At 42.6% G+C, this 17197-nt stretch overlaps 1 protein-coding gene across 2 annotated transcripts; it reads left to right on the forward strand.

Moving 5' to 3' along the window:
• The first annotated feature begins 8715 nt into the window (after positions 1-8715).
• LOC128628088 (uncharacterized) lies at positions 8716-14302 on the forward strand. Of its 2 annotated transcripts, none has more exons than XM_053669868.1 (2): positions 8716-8960; positions 12322-14302. In XM_053669868.1, the coding sequence occupies exon 2, from the start codon at positions 12977-12979 to the stop codon at positions 13808-13810; it is 834 nt and encodes a 277-aa protein (XP_053525843.1). In that variant the 5' UTR covers positions 8716-8960; positions 12322-12976; the 3' UTR covers positions 13811-14302. The 2 variants fall into 2 exon arrangements, with proteins under 2 accessions (XP_053525843.1, XP_053525844.1); XM_053669869.1 differs by having other exon boundaries at positions 8716-8951.
• The last annotated feature ends 2895 nt before the right edge of the window (positions 14303-17197 follow it).

Below are 17197 nucleotides of genomic sequence, written 5' to 3' on the forward strand. Positions count from 1 at the left end.
TTTCTGAGGATCCACCTGCAGGTCTCCCTATCTCTGGCTTAGGTACCCAGAGAGCTCATGCAGTACTAAAGGCTTGCAGAGATGACACCCTTTCCTCTCTGCTTCCACAGCTACCAGCTCTTCTTGTCGAAAGACAGCTCTTGGCAAGAAAGATAGCTCCCTTAGTTTCTTTTAAGCTCTAGGCCCACCCCTAACAAAGACATCACGGTGTCCTTCTCCAGATTTGGCTATTATTTTAATCAACTTTTTTTCTGAAATTAAGTTGGATAATAACTAAATTTAATGGGGACTTTGTAATCTAGTGGGAAGATTAGCTCACCAAGTGTGTGTAACATGTTTGTATATGAGTATAAATGTACATTCATATACATACCATGCCTGGGGGTGCTGTACATAATCTAGCATTTGCGCACCTCTGCACTCCATTTGGTGCCATGACCCCTTCACTAATGGCTCTAGCCATGCTCACAACTTCCTTGGGGCCTTTGTTCTTTTTGTTCTTGCTCTTCCTTCAAACCCCTAGAATGTAATTCCATCATCTGGACATTTGGGCACACAGTAAACACACAGTTAAATGAATGAAAAAGTGAATGAATATTTCACAAGATCCTAAGCTCCCCAAGGGCAAGGATCATTGCCATTGTATGATTAGAATCTAATGCAGTCCTTGGCATACAGCAGGAAAACTTATAACTGTCTGTGGAATGAAAGAAGGAGTAATTGAATAGGAACCATAAATAATATAAAAAATAATGTTTGCTGAATAAAGGAATGATTGAATGGTGTTCACAAATTAAAAAATTGAGATTTGAGGCAACTGATCAAATTTGGAAGTTTTTAGATTTATTGAAACATAAATATATATCATTCAGAAGCATGGGTTCTTTTCCAGATCACTTTTGACAGAGCTGAAGTTACTTCTGTGATTCCCAACTTATTCTTTAAATTGTTCTTTTATTATACCTTTCTTAATACATATAAAGTCCTGCCAACCATTCACTCAAAGCACATTATTCTGTTACCCTAATTACTATCATTATTTAAACACTTTTGCAATTTACAAGGTGCCTAGTACTCTGTATGTTTCTGTCCTTAAGGGTTTTCATCAAAATTGGACGAATAAATCATTTCACATAGTGAGTGGCATTTTTTCAAAAAGTTCATTTGCTGGATAGAAACTATGTAATCACACCTTGCTATTTCTTATGGCCTGCAAGAATTGGAGAACGTCCCAGAAGAGGGGGTGGAGCCTTGCAGATCCTCTACTTGGCATTTATGTCTATGCCAGCTGTGCTAAAGTTCATTCTTTCAAGTACACACACCACTATCAAATCCCAGTCAGGCTGTCAGGTAACTCTACCCCAAGGACAAACTTTTTAAAATCGTGTGTCAACCTCTATCCCTTACCTCATCAGACTCCTTCAGACTGTCCCTGCCTTTCATTTTCAGAACATATTATTAATTTCTGCGTTACTCAGAAGAAACAAGAACCAGTTGGATGAGATGAGCAGGAACATAAGATGTGACTCTGAAGCTGGTCACCTCTGCTCTGATGGGGCTGCTGTTTTAACCGTTAAATGATACGGGTGCCTTGAATTTCTTGCAAATGAGTTTCCTGCAAATGAGTTGCTCACTGAAGCACAATGTGAACAGAATCCTTTCTCAAAGTTCTGTTGCCCTTTTTGGAAAGGAGAGGAGACGGGGCCTCAGGTTCCCTTGAATCATTTATTCTAGAGCCAGCTTTTAAAAGTCTCACCAGCACGGGGAAACCAGGAGAGGGCACTTGCGAAAAAATCATCTTTCCCTGTCCTCTCCCAGGAGCAAAATTCACTCTTGACATTTTGCTAGACTTAAAAAGCCCTAGGAGTTTTCTTCCTTAACAAAGTTACATTCTTAACACTTCAAAGATTCCTGGGAGGTCAGTTGTCACTCTCAGCTGAGAAGAGGTGTTGAAAATACCATCTGTGCTCCCAGGGCACCTCTATGACATTAGAAAAGAGCTTTGCACTGGAGTTACCCGCAGGTCCTAAAAAAAGCAAGAAAAAAAAAGTATGAATTCCCTAGTGAGATTTTCTGACAGACTGGCACACTGAACTCTTCTGATTTCTATTAGCTAGCCTGTTCAATAGGAGAACTAATTAGTTTATGGCAAGATTCCTCAACCTTGGTACTACTGACATTTTAGGCCAGATAATCCTTGGTTGCAGGGGGGGCAGGTGGTTGTCCTGTGCATTGTAAGCATCCCTGACCTCTATCCACTACATGCCAGTAACATGCCTCACCTCCTTGTTGGGACAACCAAAAATGTCTCAGATATTGCCAGAAGTCCCCTAGGGGACAAAACCACCCCAAGTTACAATCAGTGGGTTATACGAATGCCATACAAATGAACAGATATTTGGCAGGGCACTTGTTATGTCTGAGGCTTTTGGCTGAGGACACAACAGCAGTTGGTACCTTCACAGACATCACAGTGTCATAGGAGGGTTAAAATTAAGTAAATATATAGAGAATAGAAGCACCACAGATTGAAATAAAGGAGTGTGGGGAGCGGAATGGGGCCCACTGGGGCCGGAGAACACAAGGCCCCTCATGAAGAGGTGACATTTGTGAGAGACCTGAAAGGAAGGAGGTCTGAGAAACCATTCCAAGAAAAAGAAATGGAAACTCAATGGATGCAGAATGTTTGTAAGAGAGCAAGTAGTCTCGCGCAGCCCAACCTGAGGGTATGAATTAGGAATAATGAGAAAAGGGGCTAGGAAAATTGTTAAGAAGTGAAGTACTGATACATACCTGGGCATCGATGAACCCTGAAAACATTATGCTACATTAAAGAAAATAGTCCCAAGAGACCATATATTGTATGATGCGATTTATATGAAATGTCCAGAACAAGCAAAACCACAGAGGCGGAAAGCAGATTAGTGGTTAGCCAGGGGCTGTGGGGAAGGGGAATGGGTCATGACTAGTAATGGGTGTGGGGTTTCTTTTGGGGGTAGTGACAATGTTCTGGAATTCAACTGTGGTGATGGGTGCACAACCTTATAAATATACTAAAAAACATTGAACTGTACACTTTAAAAGGGTGAACCCTGTGGTATGTGAATTACATCTCAAAAAAACAGTTCAGGACTTATTGCAGAGGGCCTTAGGTACTAAGTGGAGGATATTTAATGCTAAAGTCACTGAGGGGCAGTCACAAAAAGCTTTTAATATGCCAGTAATAATAATAAAATAATGAATAACATTATAGAATAATTAAAAATAAAATAGTAATAGTGATAATGAGGACGGGAAAGAGAGAGAGAATGATAGATACCATGGACAGAGGCCTTAGCACATGCTGTACCTGACCATCTGCTCCCACCACCTATTTAAACACATGACCACCCAATAGTCTCACTGCGTTTTGCTTTGTGGCATACCGGACTTATTTATTTTGTTTATTTTTTGGTGTCTCCCTGAGTAAAATGTAAGTTCCACGAGAGCAGAGGATTTTGTCTGTTTTATTCACTACTTTATCTCAAGTGTCCGGAATAGTGCCTGGTATATAGTTAGTGCTAAACAAATACCTACTAAGTGAATGCTGTTGAATAAAAGAACGTTAGAGATCACATAGAACAAGCATCCTATCTTTCCAGTTGAGGAAAAGTGGTGAGTGACGTGTCCATCTCGCAGAAGGTTAGTGGGTGGAGAGGGCTGAACTGGAAGGGTATTTAGCTGCTCTTGGTGACTGACCTGGAAAGCCCGTCGGAAGGAACCAGCCAGAGGCTGTTCATCCATTGAACTTTCTTGTTTTGCGTCATGTGTGATGGCCATGTTTCTCCCACCTAGAACCTAGTTCCCCTGTTCTCTGATAGTAGTATTTTAATTTTCCTTGGAGAAATGAATAATTCATACACCTCCTTGGTTCATGAAGATTGGGTGGATTTGAACCAGAAGTGGATAGATGACCCAGGTCTGACCAATCAGAGCATGGCATTCTCTTCATCACAGTCACAGTAATTGGACCAGAGAGAAGGCCCGATCCAAGCTGGGCCAGTGAAACTCCATTATGGGATTGTGCTGAAAATTGGGAGGAGAAATTGTCATTAGGGTTGTTAGTAAGATGGTAGAATGTAGGCTTGGACCCACTTCTGGCCGTCTTTGCCTCTACTTGGAAAGAGCCAGCCTGAGAGGGAAGGCAATACAGAGAAGCAGAGCCTGGAGGTGGTGAGAGACCTGGTGACATCCATCAAACGCCCCTGCTTCCAGCTTTACCTGAAGAAGATCAGCCCCTGAACCCCTATTAATTCTGTTTTGCCTGAGTTGCTCTCAGTTTGGCTTACAATGCAGTGAATCCTGACAAACAACATCATGTGACCCAGGTACCATGGCTACAATGACTGAGAGAAGACTAAGTCCCCAAACCAAAGGCAGCTGTTAGAAGGGAACTTACCCTCCGCTTATTTACATGAGGAAGAGGGAACTTCCACTCTTTAGCGGAAAAACGACTGGGGGAAAATTTCTGACCTCTTCCTTTCATGCTTTCAAGAGATGAGGAGTAATCAGTCTGGTGGGTTTGGGGAAAGATGCTAAGCCTGTTGCCCAGTCCTTTTCTCTTTGTTCTTTCTTGCTGCAGCCTGACCTTTGGATACTTCTGTTTCCTCTTCCACTGTGGGGAGCGTGTCCCCGTGGAGGAGCCTTGCAGTCACCTAGCCCGTGACTGGGTGATCGTGAGATCCACAGGGGAACTGAGTGCATGACGAAGCCATGTTCTCCAGTCAGCCTTGTCAATAAAGCTGATACGTTTAAGCTCTAGCTGCCTGATTCATATTGTATGCTACTTCTCAGTGGATTTAGAATGTGGGAAGGCTGATTACCTCCATAACTGCTCCCCACCCCAACATGTTACTTTGCTCTTTAGACAACTTTGAGAGGAAGGTATGAGGACAGACATGTGGGAAGTGAAATAACATGTGGAAATCAAGTTTCTGATGCAGTCAAGGTTTAGGCTGAAAGGTAAGTGCTGGTCAAGCAGGTTCTTCACCTGGGCAGTTTGTGACAGGTAGTATAGTCAGCAGGATTTTTAACCGGCAGAGGCCTGAGTACAAAGGCCTCTGGGCCTGGCCTTGACCTACCCGTGTGAGCACAGCTTTGACCTCAGCAGGCGGCTAGAACAGGGATTAGGTTACTGGGGGGAAAAAACCTTTCTGTCCCAGGGAAGGCTTACCTTAAAGAGGGCGAGTTTAGCCTTCAGACATTGAGGCAGAAGGTTTTTGTTTGTAGTACACCTGTTGGCAAAGCTTTAGGCTGGACTTTACATTATACAGCACAGATATCTAAATCATTCGTATTTGACTGAGCTCACGTCTCTGAGATTGTAGCCTTCTTACAGTGTGAACACAGGGTGCGGGGTGGATGCTGCAAAGTAAGCAGCCCATCATCCGTACTTCTGTAGACTCTTCTGAGCTTCCTTCGGGGCCACAAACAGGACCCATGGAGGGGACTGATCCCAACTCCTTTTGTCATGGGCTGGTAAGGCTCACTTCACTGCTGAGATCCCTGGGGTTGGAGCAGGGGCTCTGATACGTTAATTGCATAAACCTTGATCATGGCTTTGGATTCGGGAAGTCCAGACTCTGACTTGACTGGTGAATGGGTTGTAGTTTACTAATGAAAATACAGAAAGAACAGGGTCTTTAATACAAAAGATGTATTTTTTGGTGTGTGGGTTGAGGTGGAGAAAGCTAATGAAACGTTCCAAGCTAAGATGAAGCTCTGTCTGGAAGAGATTGTCTCTGGGAAGCAGGAAATTTGCTCAGGAAATCAGGGAGGAAGGAGGCATGCAACCAGTCTTAAAGCATGCTTCCATCATCGTACCAGATGAGAACCAGTGGAAGAATGAAAGAAATAAACGAAGACTGGTTGACTGAACTGAGGGAGGACAGGGATTTTTAAAAGCTAGAACTGTGATGTTAGTAGACAGACCAGACAGATGGAAAGAGATGAATTTTGGAAGGCTCACAGGGGCAGATATTAACAGGAAAAAGAGACTCACACATATATGGAAACTGGAGAAGAAACTGAGGTAATATTACAGATTCGTAAAGTTCTTTTTTGGATGGTATGAGGATAGCGGTTTTCCTTCTGAGAAAAAGTTCCCCGGGTGAAAAGGTAAAGGGGTTAAGCAAAAAACAAAGAAAAAAAAAAACAAAAAACGGATAACAGTGTGGTGATTGCCAGAGGGAAAGGGGGGTGGGAGAGGTGGAAGAGGACGAAGGGGAGATCCCTGGCGGCTGAAAGAGACTTGACTTTGGGTGGTGAGTGCATGACGCAGTGTGTGCACTTGAAACATTGACCTCAGTTGTTCATTAACCAATGTCACTCCAGGAAATTCTATTCAAAATGATACCTCTCATAAGGGATTAATATGCGGAATGTATTAGGACTCCTACAACAACAACAAAAAGATTAAAAAATGAGCAAAGGACTTGAATAGACAGTTCTCCAAAGAAGATATACAAATGGCCAATAACAGGAAAAGATGGCAGCATCACTAATAATTAGGGAAATACAAATCAAAATCCCAAATGATTCTGCCTCATACCCATTAGTATGATCACTATAAAATAATTTTTTAACAAATAGAAAATAACAAATGTTACCAAGGATATGGAATGATTCCTCCCATGCTCCATTTTTTGAAATATAAAGAACTACGCCTGTTTGGGCTGAGGGGAGGGGCATTCTGGGGAAAAACACACAAATACTCTGTCCCCACCACTGGGGGGTTTCAGTGCTCTGACTATGACAGCAGAATGGGATGCAATTGAAAAGTTCCTCCTTTCTTTGCTATCCTCCTTGACAGTGTAGGGCTCTTAGTTAACGGGCTTTATTACTAATTACTAGGGAAAAACAAAAGTATTAACAGTGTCAAAAGTTAAAACATGACTCATTCAGATAGAGAATGAGCATGTCAAAAAATTTATTCAGCTTGTTGAAGAGGAAACAGTAAAGCTGATTCAGAGAGTGTTTTGAGGAAGCAGGAAACTTAGATATAAAACTGATTAATCTCTGCAGGGTAATAAAAACGATCAAGATTCCTGGTTCTTCTTTGTACTGGCGAGAAATAATTTGAAACTCTACCAGACAAAAACCTGAGCCTTTCACCAATAGTAAATGGCTAGGCAAACAAAGGCACATTTCTCTGCCTACGCACACAGCCAGTGGGCCATATCTGGCACTGATGTTGGCATTTACAATAAAGTTTTATTGGAACACAGCCACACCCATTTGTTTACATATTGTCTACATTGCTCTACAATGACAAAGTACTAAGACAATAGAGTTGAAGAGTGACAGAGAGCATATAGTCCTAAAGCCTAAAGTATTTACCATCCTTTACAGAAAAATTTGCCAACCCCCACTAGAAAATTAATTCTTTTTTAAAAGATTTTATTTATTTATCTTTCGAGGGGAAGGGAAGGGGAAAGGGAGAGAAATATCAATGTATGGTTGTCTTTCTTGTGTCCCCTGCTGGGAACTGGCCTGCAACCCAGGCATGTGCCCTGACTGGGAATCAAACTGCAATCCTCTGGTTCACAGGCTGGCGCTCAATCCACTGAGCTACACCAGCCAGGGATAGAAAATTAATTCTTGAGTGGGCTTGTTTATGTCCTAGATAACATCAAAAGAATAACTTTGCCCTCTCTTCATCTTATTTCCAAATTTTGAGTAGTTTTTTTCCCCCAAACAAGATGTTTGGCTTAAAACTTGGGGAGACATTTTGTGAGTCATCTCTGGTCTATAATTCCTAAATCCTCCTGTCCACTCACTCCAACACCCCCTTTCTGCCTTGGTGACTATTTCGATGCCTCTTGGCCTCCACTGAGCCTTCTCTCAGAAGGTGGAGCTTGTGAAAAACCTCCCTTCAAGAGTAAGTAAGCCTGAAGAGTTATTAGTATTAAGTAATGGTCTTTCCAGACTCATTTTTGCTCGAGAGGGCATTCTATCTGAGTAAAGACTCGAGTTAGGGCTGTGCCTCCTACTAGAACAGTCTTATGAAAGGTGTTCTTTGAGGGTGTTGGGGAGGTCCTCTAAGCTTCTTTGAATTATTTCAGATCTGTTGCAGACTGCTAAGTTCTAAGAAGGCAATGACAGTGTGTGCTTGACTATTGCTGTTTCCCTGGTTGCTGACAGTAAAAGTTGCTCAACATACATTTACTGAGTGAATGATAGAACCAATGAAAGACGAAAGTAAGAGGGTTTTCTTCCTGAGTCAGATGTGTGAATTTTCGGTGATGAAGGCTGCCACCTGCAGGGGAAAAGTGGAACTGCAAGATTCAGGACTCGAACTTGAGGAAAATCCAGTCAACTTCAAGGCAAGATGACCCGAGAACCAATTGTTCTCCTTTGGCTTTAGGCAGGATCAGTCAACATCATTTTGCCCTTTCCAGTTGAGGAAGCCAGCACCCTTTCTTGAGTAACATTTTTAAGCCTTTGGCGTGCTTAATAAGTGCCTGGCACCTATTCATTTTAGGTGCCCATAATTTTGTGACAGATACCAACCACTATTATCCCCGTATCATAAATTAGGAGTCTATGTACGGAAAGCCTGAGGTCACACAACTAGCGAGGAGGAGAACTAGGAATTTCCCACTAAACGCCGTGGCTCCAGAAGGTATGCTTTTCGTCATTTCACGACACCACCTCTCTACGCCTGTATGGGAAATGCTATGTGAAACAGAAACGGGCAGTTAACACTGCTCTCTCCTGAAACGCTGCTGCAATGACAGAAAAGGGGCCTGAGAGCCCACAGAGGATGGGAGAGGAGGCGACTGCTCACCAGAGATGTCAAATCCTTTTTGGAAGACAGGAAGTGGATGGATGGTTTAACTGAGTAGACAGACCTTAATTAGGTCTTGCAGAAGGAGCTGCTGAAGCCCAGACACAGGAATCAAAAATCCCAGGTACCTGAGGTGAGAGGTGGGATTGAAAACGGATCATTAATTGTTACATGTACGAGTATATTAGGAACTGTTCACACTGGACACCCCTCAGGTGACTCCTTGCCTTAGTACTTGCAGAAGATCAGGCGAACTTGAAATAGAGCAGCTCGAGGTTTGGAGAGAGCGGTCAAAGAAAAGGGTGGAGGTGAGGAAGGGATTCAGTGAAAGTGTGAAGGTGAAAAAATGTCTAACCTGTTTTTTAGTAATCACATGCTTGGTGATAGTATTCTTTTTTTTTAAATTTTATTTAGTTATTTTTCAAGTACATTTTTTTGTCTATTTCTCCCATCCCAGCCCCCTCCCGCCCTGCGCTCCCCACCTCCTTCCCATTTCCTCCCCCCCCCCCCCCCAGTCCTCATCCCTGTGTCTTTCATACTTGTGGTGATAGTATTCTTATTGTTATTCTGAGACTCAGCACTATGCTAGGTGGGCATTTTGGAACAAAGCAAAAAAAAAATTATGTTGAAGTTGTTGAGAAGCAAGCTTTGCCCTGGCTGGTGTGGCTCAGTGGATTGAAAGCCAGCCTGCGAACCAAAGGGTTGCTGGGTTGATTCCCAGTCAGGTTCCTGGTAGGGGGCATGTGAGACATTTGCATTGACGTTTCTCTCCCTCTATTTCTCCTTCCCTTCATCTATCTCTAAAAAATAAATTTAAAAAATCTTTTAAAAAGAAGCAAGCTTCATGGTGTGGGAGAAAAGAAATACATATGGAAGACCAATATGGTTAAGTAAAACCTATAAAAGTTTTTATTTTCATTGGGGATATCAGTATGCTGGATTTTATCAGAGAGGTTAGGTAACTTCCTCAAGGTCACCCAGCTCATTAGGGATGAAATAGGATTAATAGAGACTAGTCTTGCTCCAAAATTTATGCAGGTGGTTCAGGCCAAAAGGGCTTCCTTGAGGAGACAAAGTTTGAAGGATGAGTAGAAGCAATAACTGGGCATCCATCTTAATCTCTGAAGGATCTGCTTACCATGACCCAGTAACCTTGGGCTGATCTGGAAAGATTTTGTTTCCGAAATGTCCAAACTGAAGGCCAGCCTCCAAATCATTGTGACAAGTGACCAAAAGAAATTTACCCAGGTAGCCCACTGGTCTCCCTATCCCATCCCTTTAAATAATTTTAAGAAAGTGAGATGTACCACTAATTCCTCAAAACAAACACTTTTTATAGTAACTGTAGAAGACTACAGTGTTCGTCTGAGTCTAATTTTTTTTTTAGACTCAAAAAGTGTTCCCAAGGCTTAAAATCTGCTTTCAAGTCTAGTGTGAGCAGTAGATGTAGGGCGAGGTTGGCAGGAGGGAGAAGGAACTTTGCCCTATTTCCCAGTGCCGCCCCCCACCCCCCATGGACCATAGGAATGAGACGGTTAAGAGAGGTAACATGTACTTTGTAAATTTGTTTTATTATTGTGGTTATTTCATTTAAAGATTAGTTTTTAATGGAAAAGTAGCTGAACAATAGATTGAAGTCACTCTCCTTCCTTTCTCCGCCCTGCCCCACCCCCCTCAAACTATTAGCAATCACCAGCTTCTTATGTCCTGAAGAAAAGAGAACATTTGAAGAGGACATTTGTGGCTGATTCATGTTGGGAGGGGAAAGAAGTTAAAATATGACGAATATTTTATTATTCCACTATAGTAAGCAGCTGCCCTCTGAAAGAGAGAGCAGAGCTGGATTCAGATTAGAAGGACTGTGTTTCTTTTAAGGAATTCACAAATGATCTCCATAAAAAAAAAAAAAAAGAGGTATCAGTCCTGGCTGGTGTAGCCTAGTAGACTGAGTGCAGGTTGAGAACCAAAGGGTCGCTGGTTCCATTCCCAGTCAGGGCACATGCCTGGGTTGCAGGCCAGGTCCCCAGTGGGGGCCATGTGAGAGGCAACCACACACTGATGTTTCTTTCCCTCTCTTTCTCCCTCCCTTCCTCTCTTTCTAAAAATAAATAAATAAAATCTTTAAAAAAGAAAACAAGAGTTATCGACTTGAGTCTTTGTCCACTAGATAAGCTCCACCTTTTCTCATCAGGCCATTTCTCCCCCCCCCCCCCCCCCCCCCAATAAACTGACAATAATGTCGAGTCAGGGATCCTGGGGGTTTGGAATTAGGTTTGGTCCATGCAGACTCTTTGTACTATGGCCACAATAACACTGAAGTTTTCAGGACATTCCAATTTTTGCATTCTCTTCATAACTATAGGAATTCTTGTCAGACCATGGGTTTCTTTTTGGGTATGGAAAACATGCTTCGACTGTGTGAGGTTGATGATTTTGACATACGCTTTCCTAGTCTTGTATTTGCTTTTCTTTCATCTCCACATTTTTTCCAACCAATTTGGGTTTAATGAAAGGTACATGCTTTGAAACAAGCTGTAGGAGAAATGCCTGACTCCATGACAGGGCAAAATGAAGCAGGTTCAAGACACAAGAAGAATTCACTGCCCTGGCTAGGGTGGCTCAGTGGACTGAGCACCAGCCTGCAAACTGAAGGGTCTCTGGTTCGATTCCTGGTGAGGGCACATGCCTGGACTGTGGGCCAGGTCCCCAGTGGGGGCCATGTGAGAGGCAACCACACATTGATGTTTCTCTCCCTCTCTTTCTCCCTCCCTTCCCCTTTCTCTAAAAATAAATAAATAAATAAATTTTTTTTAAAAAAAGGATTCACTAACAGGCTGCCAGGAAGGGGTGAATGAAAGCAGAACTACCTGTGGGTCCTGAGCACAATGACGAAAACATGTTTACGGCACAAATACAGAACTAGGAGGAAGGTGGGGAGCAGGGCCACGCAGTGGTACCTGGAGGCCAGCTAACTTCCATTTTTTTGAGGCTCTTTGTCTACAGAAAAAAAGGAAGAATTCATTTCTTCATGTAATATTTAACAAAAGCTTTTGGCAGCCCAAGATTAAAATGCAATGTAAACGTGCAGTGTAAATGTACCATCATTACAAGATGACTGAATTTCTGAAAAGTTGCCTAATAAAACTACAATGAGATACCACCACACACTTACTAGAATAGCTAAAAATGAAAATGAAAACAAAACTGACAATCCCAAGTTTGCACAAGTATGTGGAGCAACTAGAAAGCTTACGCATTGTTGGTGGAAATGCAAAATGTACAGTCACTTTGGAAAAAAGTTGGGCTGGTTTTTTGTTTTTTTTTTTTGTAAAATTAAACATACACTTGGTATACAAGTCAGAAATCTCTCTCCTCGGTATGTACCCAAGAGAAATGAGAATGTATGTTCACACAATTCCGGTAAGTGAATGTTCTTTAATGTATTTCTTATTTACTGACTTTATTTTTATTTTATTTTATTTATTTATCTTTAGAGCAAGAGGAAGGGAAGGAGAAGGAGACGGAGAGAAACATCAATGTGTGGTTGCTTCTCATGCGCCCCCTACTGGGCACCTGGCCCGCAGGCTGGTACTCAATCCACTGAGACACACCAGCCAGGGCTGTGAGTGAATGTTTATAATGGCTTTACCTGTAATTGCTGACAACCAGAAAACTCAAATTCCTTCAAATGTAAATGAAAGAGGAAGTTGTAGTACACCCATTATGGAACACTTATCAGCAAGGTTGTTGACTCCTTCAAGCCGAAGGAGTGAATTGAAATAAAGCTTGCATATACGGCCAAACAATTTTTAACAAGGGTGCCAAGACTACACAATGGGGTAAGGACAGTCTCTTCAACAAATAGTGCCGGGAAAACCGGGTATCCATATGCAAAAGATGAAGTTAGACCCTTACCTTATGCCATATACAAAAATTAACTCAAATGGGTTAACTATCTGAACATTAAGACCTAAAACTGTTAAATTCCCAGAGGAGAACATGGGGGAAACTTCAGGACACTGGATTTGGCAATGACAATGACACCAAAAGCAAAGGCAACGAAAGAAAAAATAGACGAATGGGACTACATAAAACTTTAAAAACTTCCATAGGTTACAATATACAATCGATGGAGTGAAAAGGCAACCCATGGAATGGGAGAAAATAACTGCAAATCAAATATCTGATACGGGGTTAATATCCAGAATATATAAGGAATTCCTAAAACTCAACAACAACAAAAACCCACTTTACAAATGGGCAAAGGACTCGAATAGACGATTTACTAAAGAAGATGTACAAATGGCCAATAAGCACAGGAAAAGATGTTCATCATCACCAAGCATCAGGGAGACACAAATCGAAACCACTATGAGATCATTACCTCCTCACACCCTTCAGGATGCTACTGTCAACAGGACAGAAAATAAATGTTGGACGGTGCCCTCCGTGGTCCTAGGATCTTTCTCTTGCTTCAACAGGGTTTGGATGGAACAAACCCAGGGACGCCCCTTCTTTCCAACTACCCTCCAACCTCTTTTCCAGGCACCATCTTCAGAACCTCAGCCATCCTCAGCCTCTGAGACCAGCCAACACCGTTTTTTTTTTTTTTTTAACTCTAATTCTTCATTACCAAATAACCATGAGCTCCAAATTCATCAGAATTATTCCACCAAGGTGGAGGCTGCCCTCAACCACCTGGTCACCCAGCATGTGCAGGGTCCCTACACCTACCTCACTCTGGGATTCTATCTCCACCTCAATGATGTGGCTCTGGAGGCCCTGGGCCACTGCTTCCCTGAGCCGGCGGAACTGAAATGTGAGGATGCCCAGCGTTTCTTAAAGATGCAAAACCAGTGCCATTGTCTTCCAGGACAGGCTGAAGCCACCACAGTCCTGGACAAGAACTGGACCCAGACCCTTTTGGACCTGCCTGCCCTGGGTTCTGCCCGCACAGGCCCTCAGCTTCGTGACTTCCTGTAGAACCACTTCCTGGATGGGCAGGTGAAACTCATCTAGAAGATGGGCGACCACCTGAGTGTTGGTCAGCCCCTGTGCTGGGCTGGATGGTGTCTTCAAATGGCTCCCCCTCAGGCAAGACTAGGAAGCCTTTGGAGCCCATAAGCCTTTGAGGGGCCCCTCTGCATTTCCTTGGCATTTGGCTTTTGCCTGAGCCTCTCCCTGAAACCACAAGACACCCTTTTAACCACCCTACCACCCTGGAGCCCTCTCCCTTGCACTGGACCAAATGGAAACAATAAAGCTTTTTTGCAGAAAAAGAAAAATGTTGGAGAGGATGTAGAGAAGTTGGAACTTGTGCACTGTTTGGTGGGGATATAAAATGGTGCAGCTATCATGGAAAAAAGTATGGATGTTCCTAAAAAAATTTAAAAATAGAATTATATGTGATCCAATAATCCTACTTCCTGTAGATATCCAAAGAATTTACAGTAGGATCTTGAAGAGATATTTGTACCCCCATGAGTCTTAAAAAGTCAACTAGTAGCCCTGGCTGGTGTAGCTCAGGGTGACCGGGGCGCAAAACAAAATCTGTCTTTCCCAGGGGGCCACCGCCCTGACAAACAGCTGGCAACCCCCCGGGGGAAGCAACTTCTTTCTCTCCCCCTTTCCCCTCCCCAAAAAAAAAAAAAAAAAGTCAACTAGTTTATTCAAACTTCAGTATGATCCAATAATAAAATGCAAGTTTTAAAATGTCTGATAAACAAGGAATGATTTTTTGAAATTTCTGTTTGTATGTCTGCAACCATATTTATTACTTCATTTTTAGAAAAGGTCCAACTTGTAAATGGGAGACCTTTCAAGAATGTGAAGTCTGCTCAAACAACCCTTCTGCACCCCATAATGTTTTGGGAAACATTTGAAGCACCTGGTAGTTGACAAGGCACATGGGCGATGAGAAGAGAAGTTAAGCGTTATTTTCTTCTGGGTTTGATTTAGAAATCAATTATTGGACTGCTCACTTCAGTCAAAACAGTGGAATCAATCCTTGATGTCCTCACACAGCCTTGAACTACCTGTAGCTCTAAACAGTCCCCGTAGCTTGATGATTTTGCCTCCCTATTTGTAAAATACTTGGCTCAGATGAATAAATAAAAATGGATGGATATATTTAATCATAGAAAAACCTGGGTACTTAATTTTAGGCAGTTTAGAAGCCATGCCTTTAGTAACAACAATAACCAATTCACCCCAGACTGCGGGAAAGACCAAGACACAGTGGTTAACACTGCCTCGTAAAGTCAGCCTCAGCTATTTGTCTTCCTGGCTACTTCTGTTCGTTGGGTGTTCAGGCTCCTCATAGGCAGCAGCTTCCAAGTGCAGAATTCCAAAAAGCTGAATTGTCTTGATTCCTCCCAACATTTGGCACCAACTATAAGAAACCGAGAATGCCAATAATCGTGGAGAAACAGATGGGCATTTTTAATCACAAACATTTACACACAACCCAAATGCTGCAGTTTTGGACAGAATATGGAAATCTTAGCCCTTCCTTGTGTCCTTCCATTCTAATGAGGGAACCTACCAAGGCCAGAGAAGAAGGAAGGGAGACAGGATCACCTGGACTGAAGGAAAAAAACCTGGCAAATTTGAGTCTCCTGTGACACGAAGTTTTGCTGTTCCTGAGGTCTGCAAAATGGATCTGAGTTGACGCAACCCTCATTTGGATTTTGTAAGCTACTAAGTATTTGACATTAGACAAAAGGGATGGTGAGATTAGTTCCTAAACCATAAAGCACAAAGACAAAAATGTTAGAGCTGAAGGGCATCTTACCAAAGTTTAAACTAATGGCCTAAAATTTCAAAACAGAAAATAGGACAGAGTGATTCACAGATACTAAGAAATGGAAAAGAAAGTACCTGGAACGAAAGTTTAAAAAAAACAACAACAGTAAGTGTTAGATTTAGAAGCTATGAGATGAAGGTTTGGAAAATATAGTGTTTTTTTTTAAGGGCAGCATTTTATTAGTTATTAAAAGTGGTCCAGGCCCTGGCTAGGTGGCTCAGTTGGTTGGAGCATTGTCCTGCTGCGTCTGAGTAGCCTTGGCTGGGGCACATATAGGAATCAACCAATGATTGCATGCATGAATGAACTGGCAGGCTGATGTCAAACAAAATCTTTTTTTTATAAAGTGATCCAGAAATTCAGACAGTTGCTAAAGCGATCCCTTGTAGAAAGAAAAGGGAAATATCCTTATTACACATTTGATTCAGTTATATTTGTATACACTTTGGAGTGCCACAGGAAGGTGCTAAAGATGTCCTTGGATGATTTTGGTTTGGTGTGTAAATTTAATAAACTTGGTATATATACTGTGTGGGCATTCTTTCTTCTGAATTTGTAAATGTGTTTCTGCATATTAGCTTGATCTGGTTTGACTCCCTGTCTTCATGGGGTGGTAGGAGACCTGTGGGACTCAGTGGTGCAGTCTCCTTGATCTCCTGGGCTGGATGCTCTCGGGATGCCCTTTATACCCTTTATGTGGGCTCTCTTGTTGTAATTTTGGTTGTTGTTGGGTGGTTCTTTGGTGGGTTCTTCCCTCCCACTGGCTGACTGAGAGTCACACAGCCCACCAAGACTTGGCTTTAACATTTAGCTTTCCTAATGGTTGGAAAAGGGTTTATTTCCAGAGGGATGTGCAGGGAAGGGAGAGCAAAGAGTCTTTCTCTGTAACTGTGTTTCTTGAATAAATACCATATGTTTATGTTTAAGTATTTTGATATTTACTTCTGAATTGTAGGATTAAGTGTGAAGTGTATAGCTAACATCCCCAGGCCGGGGAACCGCTATACATAAGTCAGTTTAGAATGGAGGAGCTTCCCTAAGTCTTGAGGTCTCTATGCCATCTTGTACAATTACAGTAAAATTACTTTTAAGACTTATTGAACAAAAGTTATCCAGCCCCCTCCCGCGACACAGCTAAAAAAAAAAGGCAAAGCAAGTGTTGACAGTGTGGGTAAGAGAAAATACAAGGATGGTGATGTCATCATCTCTGCCTCCTTCAAAAGTCCTTATTTAGTAGCACTGGGAGAGCTGTTCCGAAATCTCTGTTCCCCCACCAATTGCGTCAGTACATTTGTTGAAAATATTGATTCCTGGCCTCAGACAACTGAGTCTGAATCCTCTGAATCTGAAAATCCGAATTTTTTAAACTAGAGCTGCCATCGTCTCCGGAATCAGAGGCCAGATACACACCCCGCCCCGCCCCCCACCTCTATTGGTCTACACTGCCGCTGGTCCCAATCCCTAGTGGTCTGCCCAGGCCCGGCCCCGCCCCTCTCGGCCCAGGCCCCGCCCTCCGCCTCCTCAGTCTCGCGTGGCCTAGCGGCGCAATTCTGGCAACGCCCCTT

Source organism: Artibeus jamaicensis, unplaced genomic scaffold (assembly GCF_021234435.1).
Source record: "Artibeus jamaicensis isolate MK-2021 breed Jamaican fruit bat unplaced genomic scaffold, CSHL_Jam_final contig_525, whole genome shotgun sequence".
NCBI classification, from domain to species: Eukaryota; Metazoa; Chordata; class Mammalia; order Chiroptera; family Phyllostomidae; genus Artibeus; species Artibeus jamaicensis.

Coding starts and splice junctions, on each gene's coding strand:
- LOC128628088 (XM_053669868.1), top strand. CDS start 12,977: ATGGAATGGGAGAAAATAACTGCAAATCAAATATCTGATACGGGGTTA.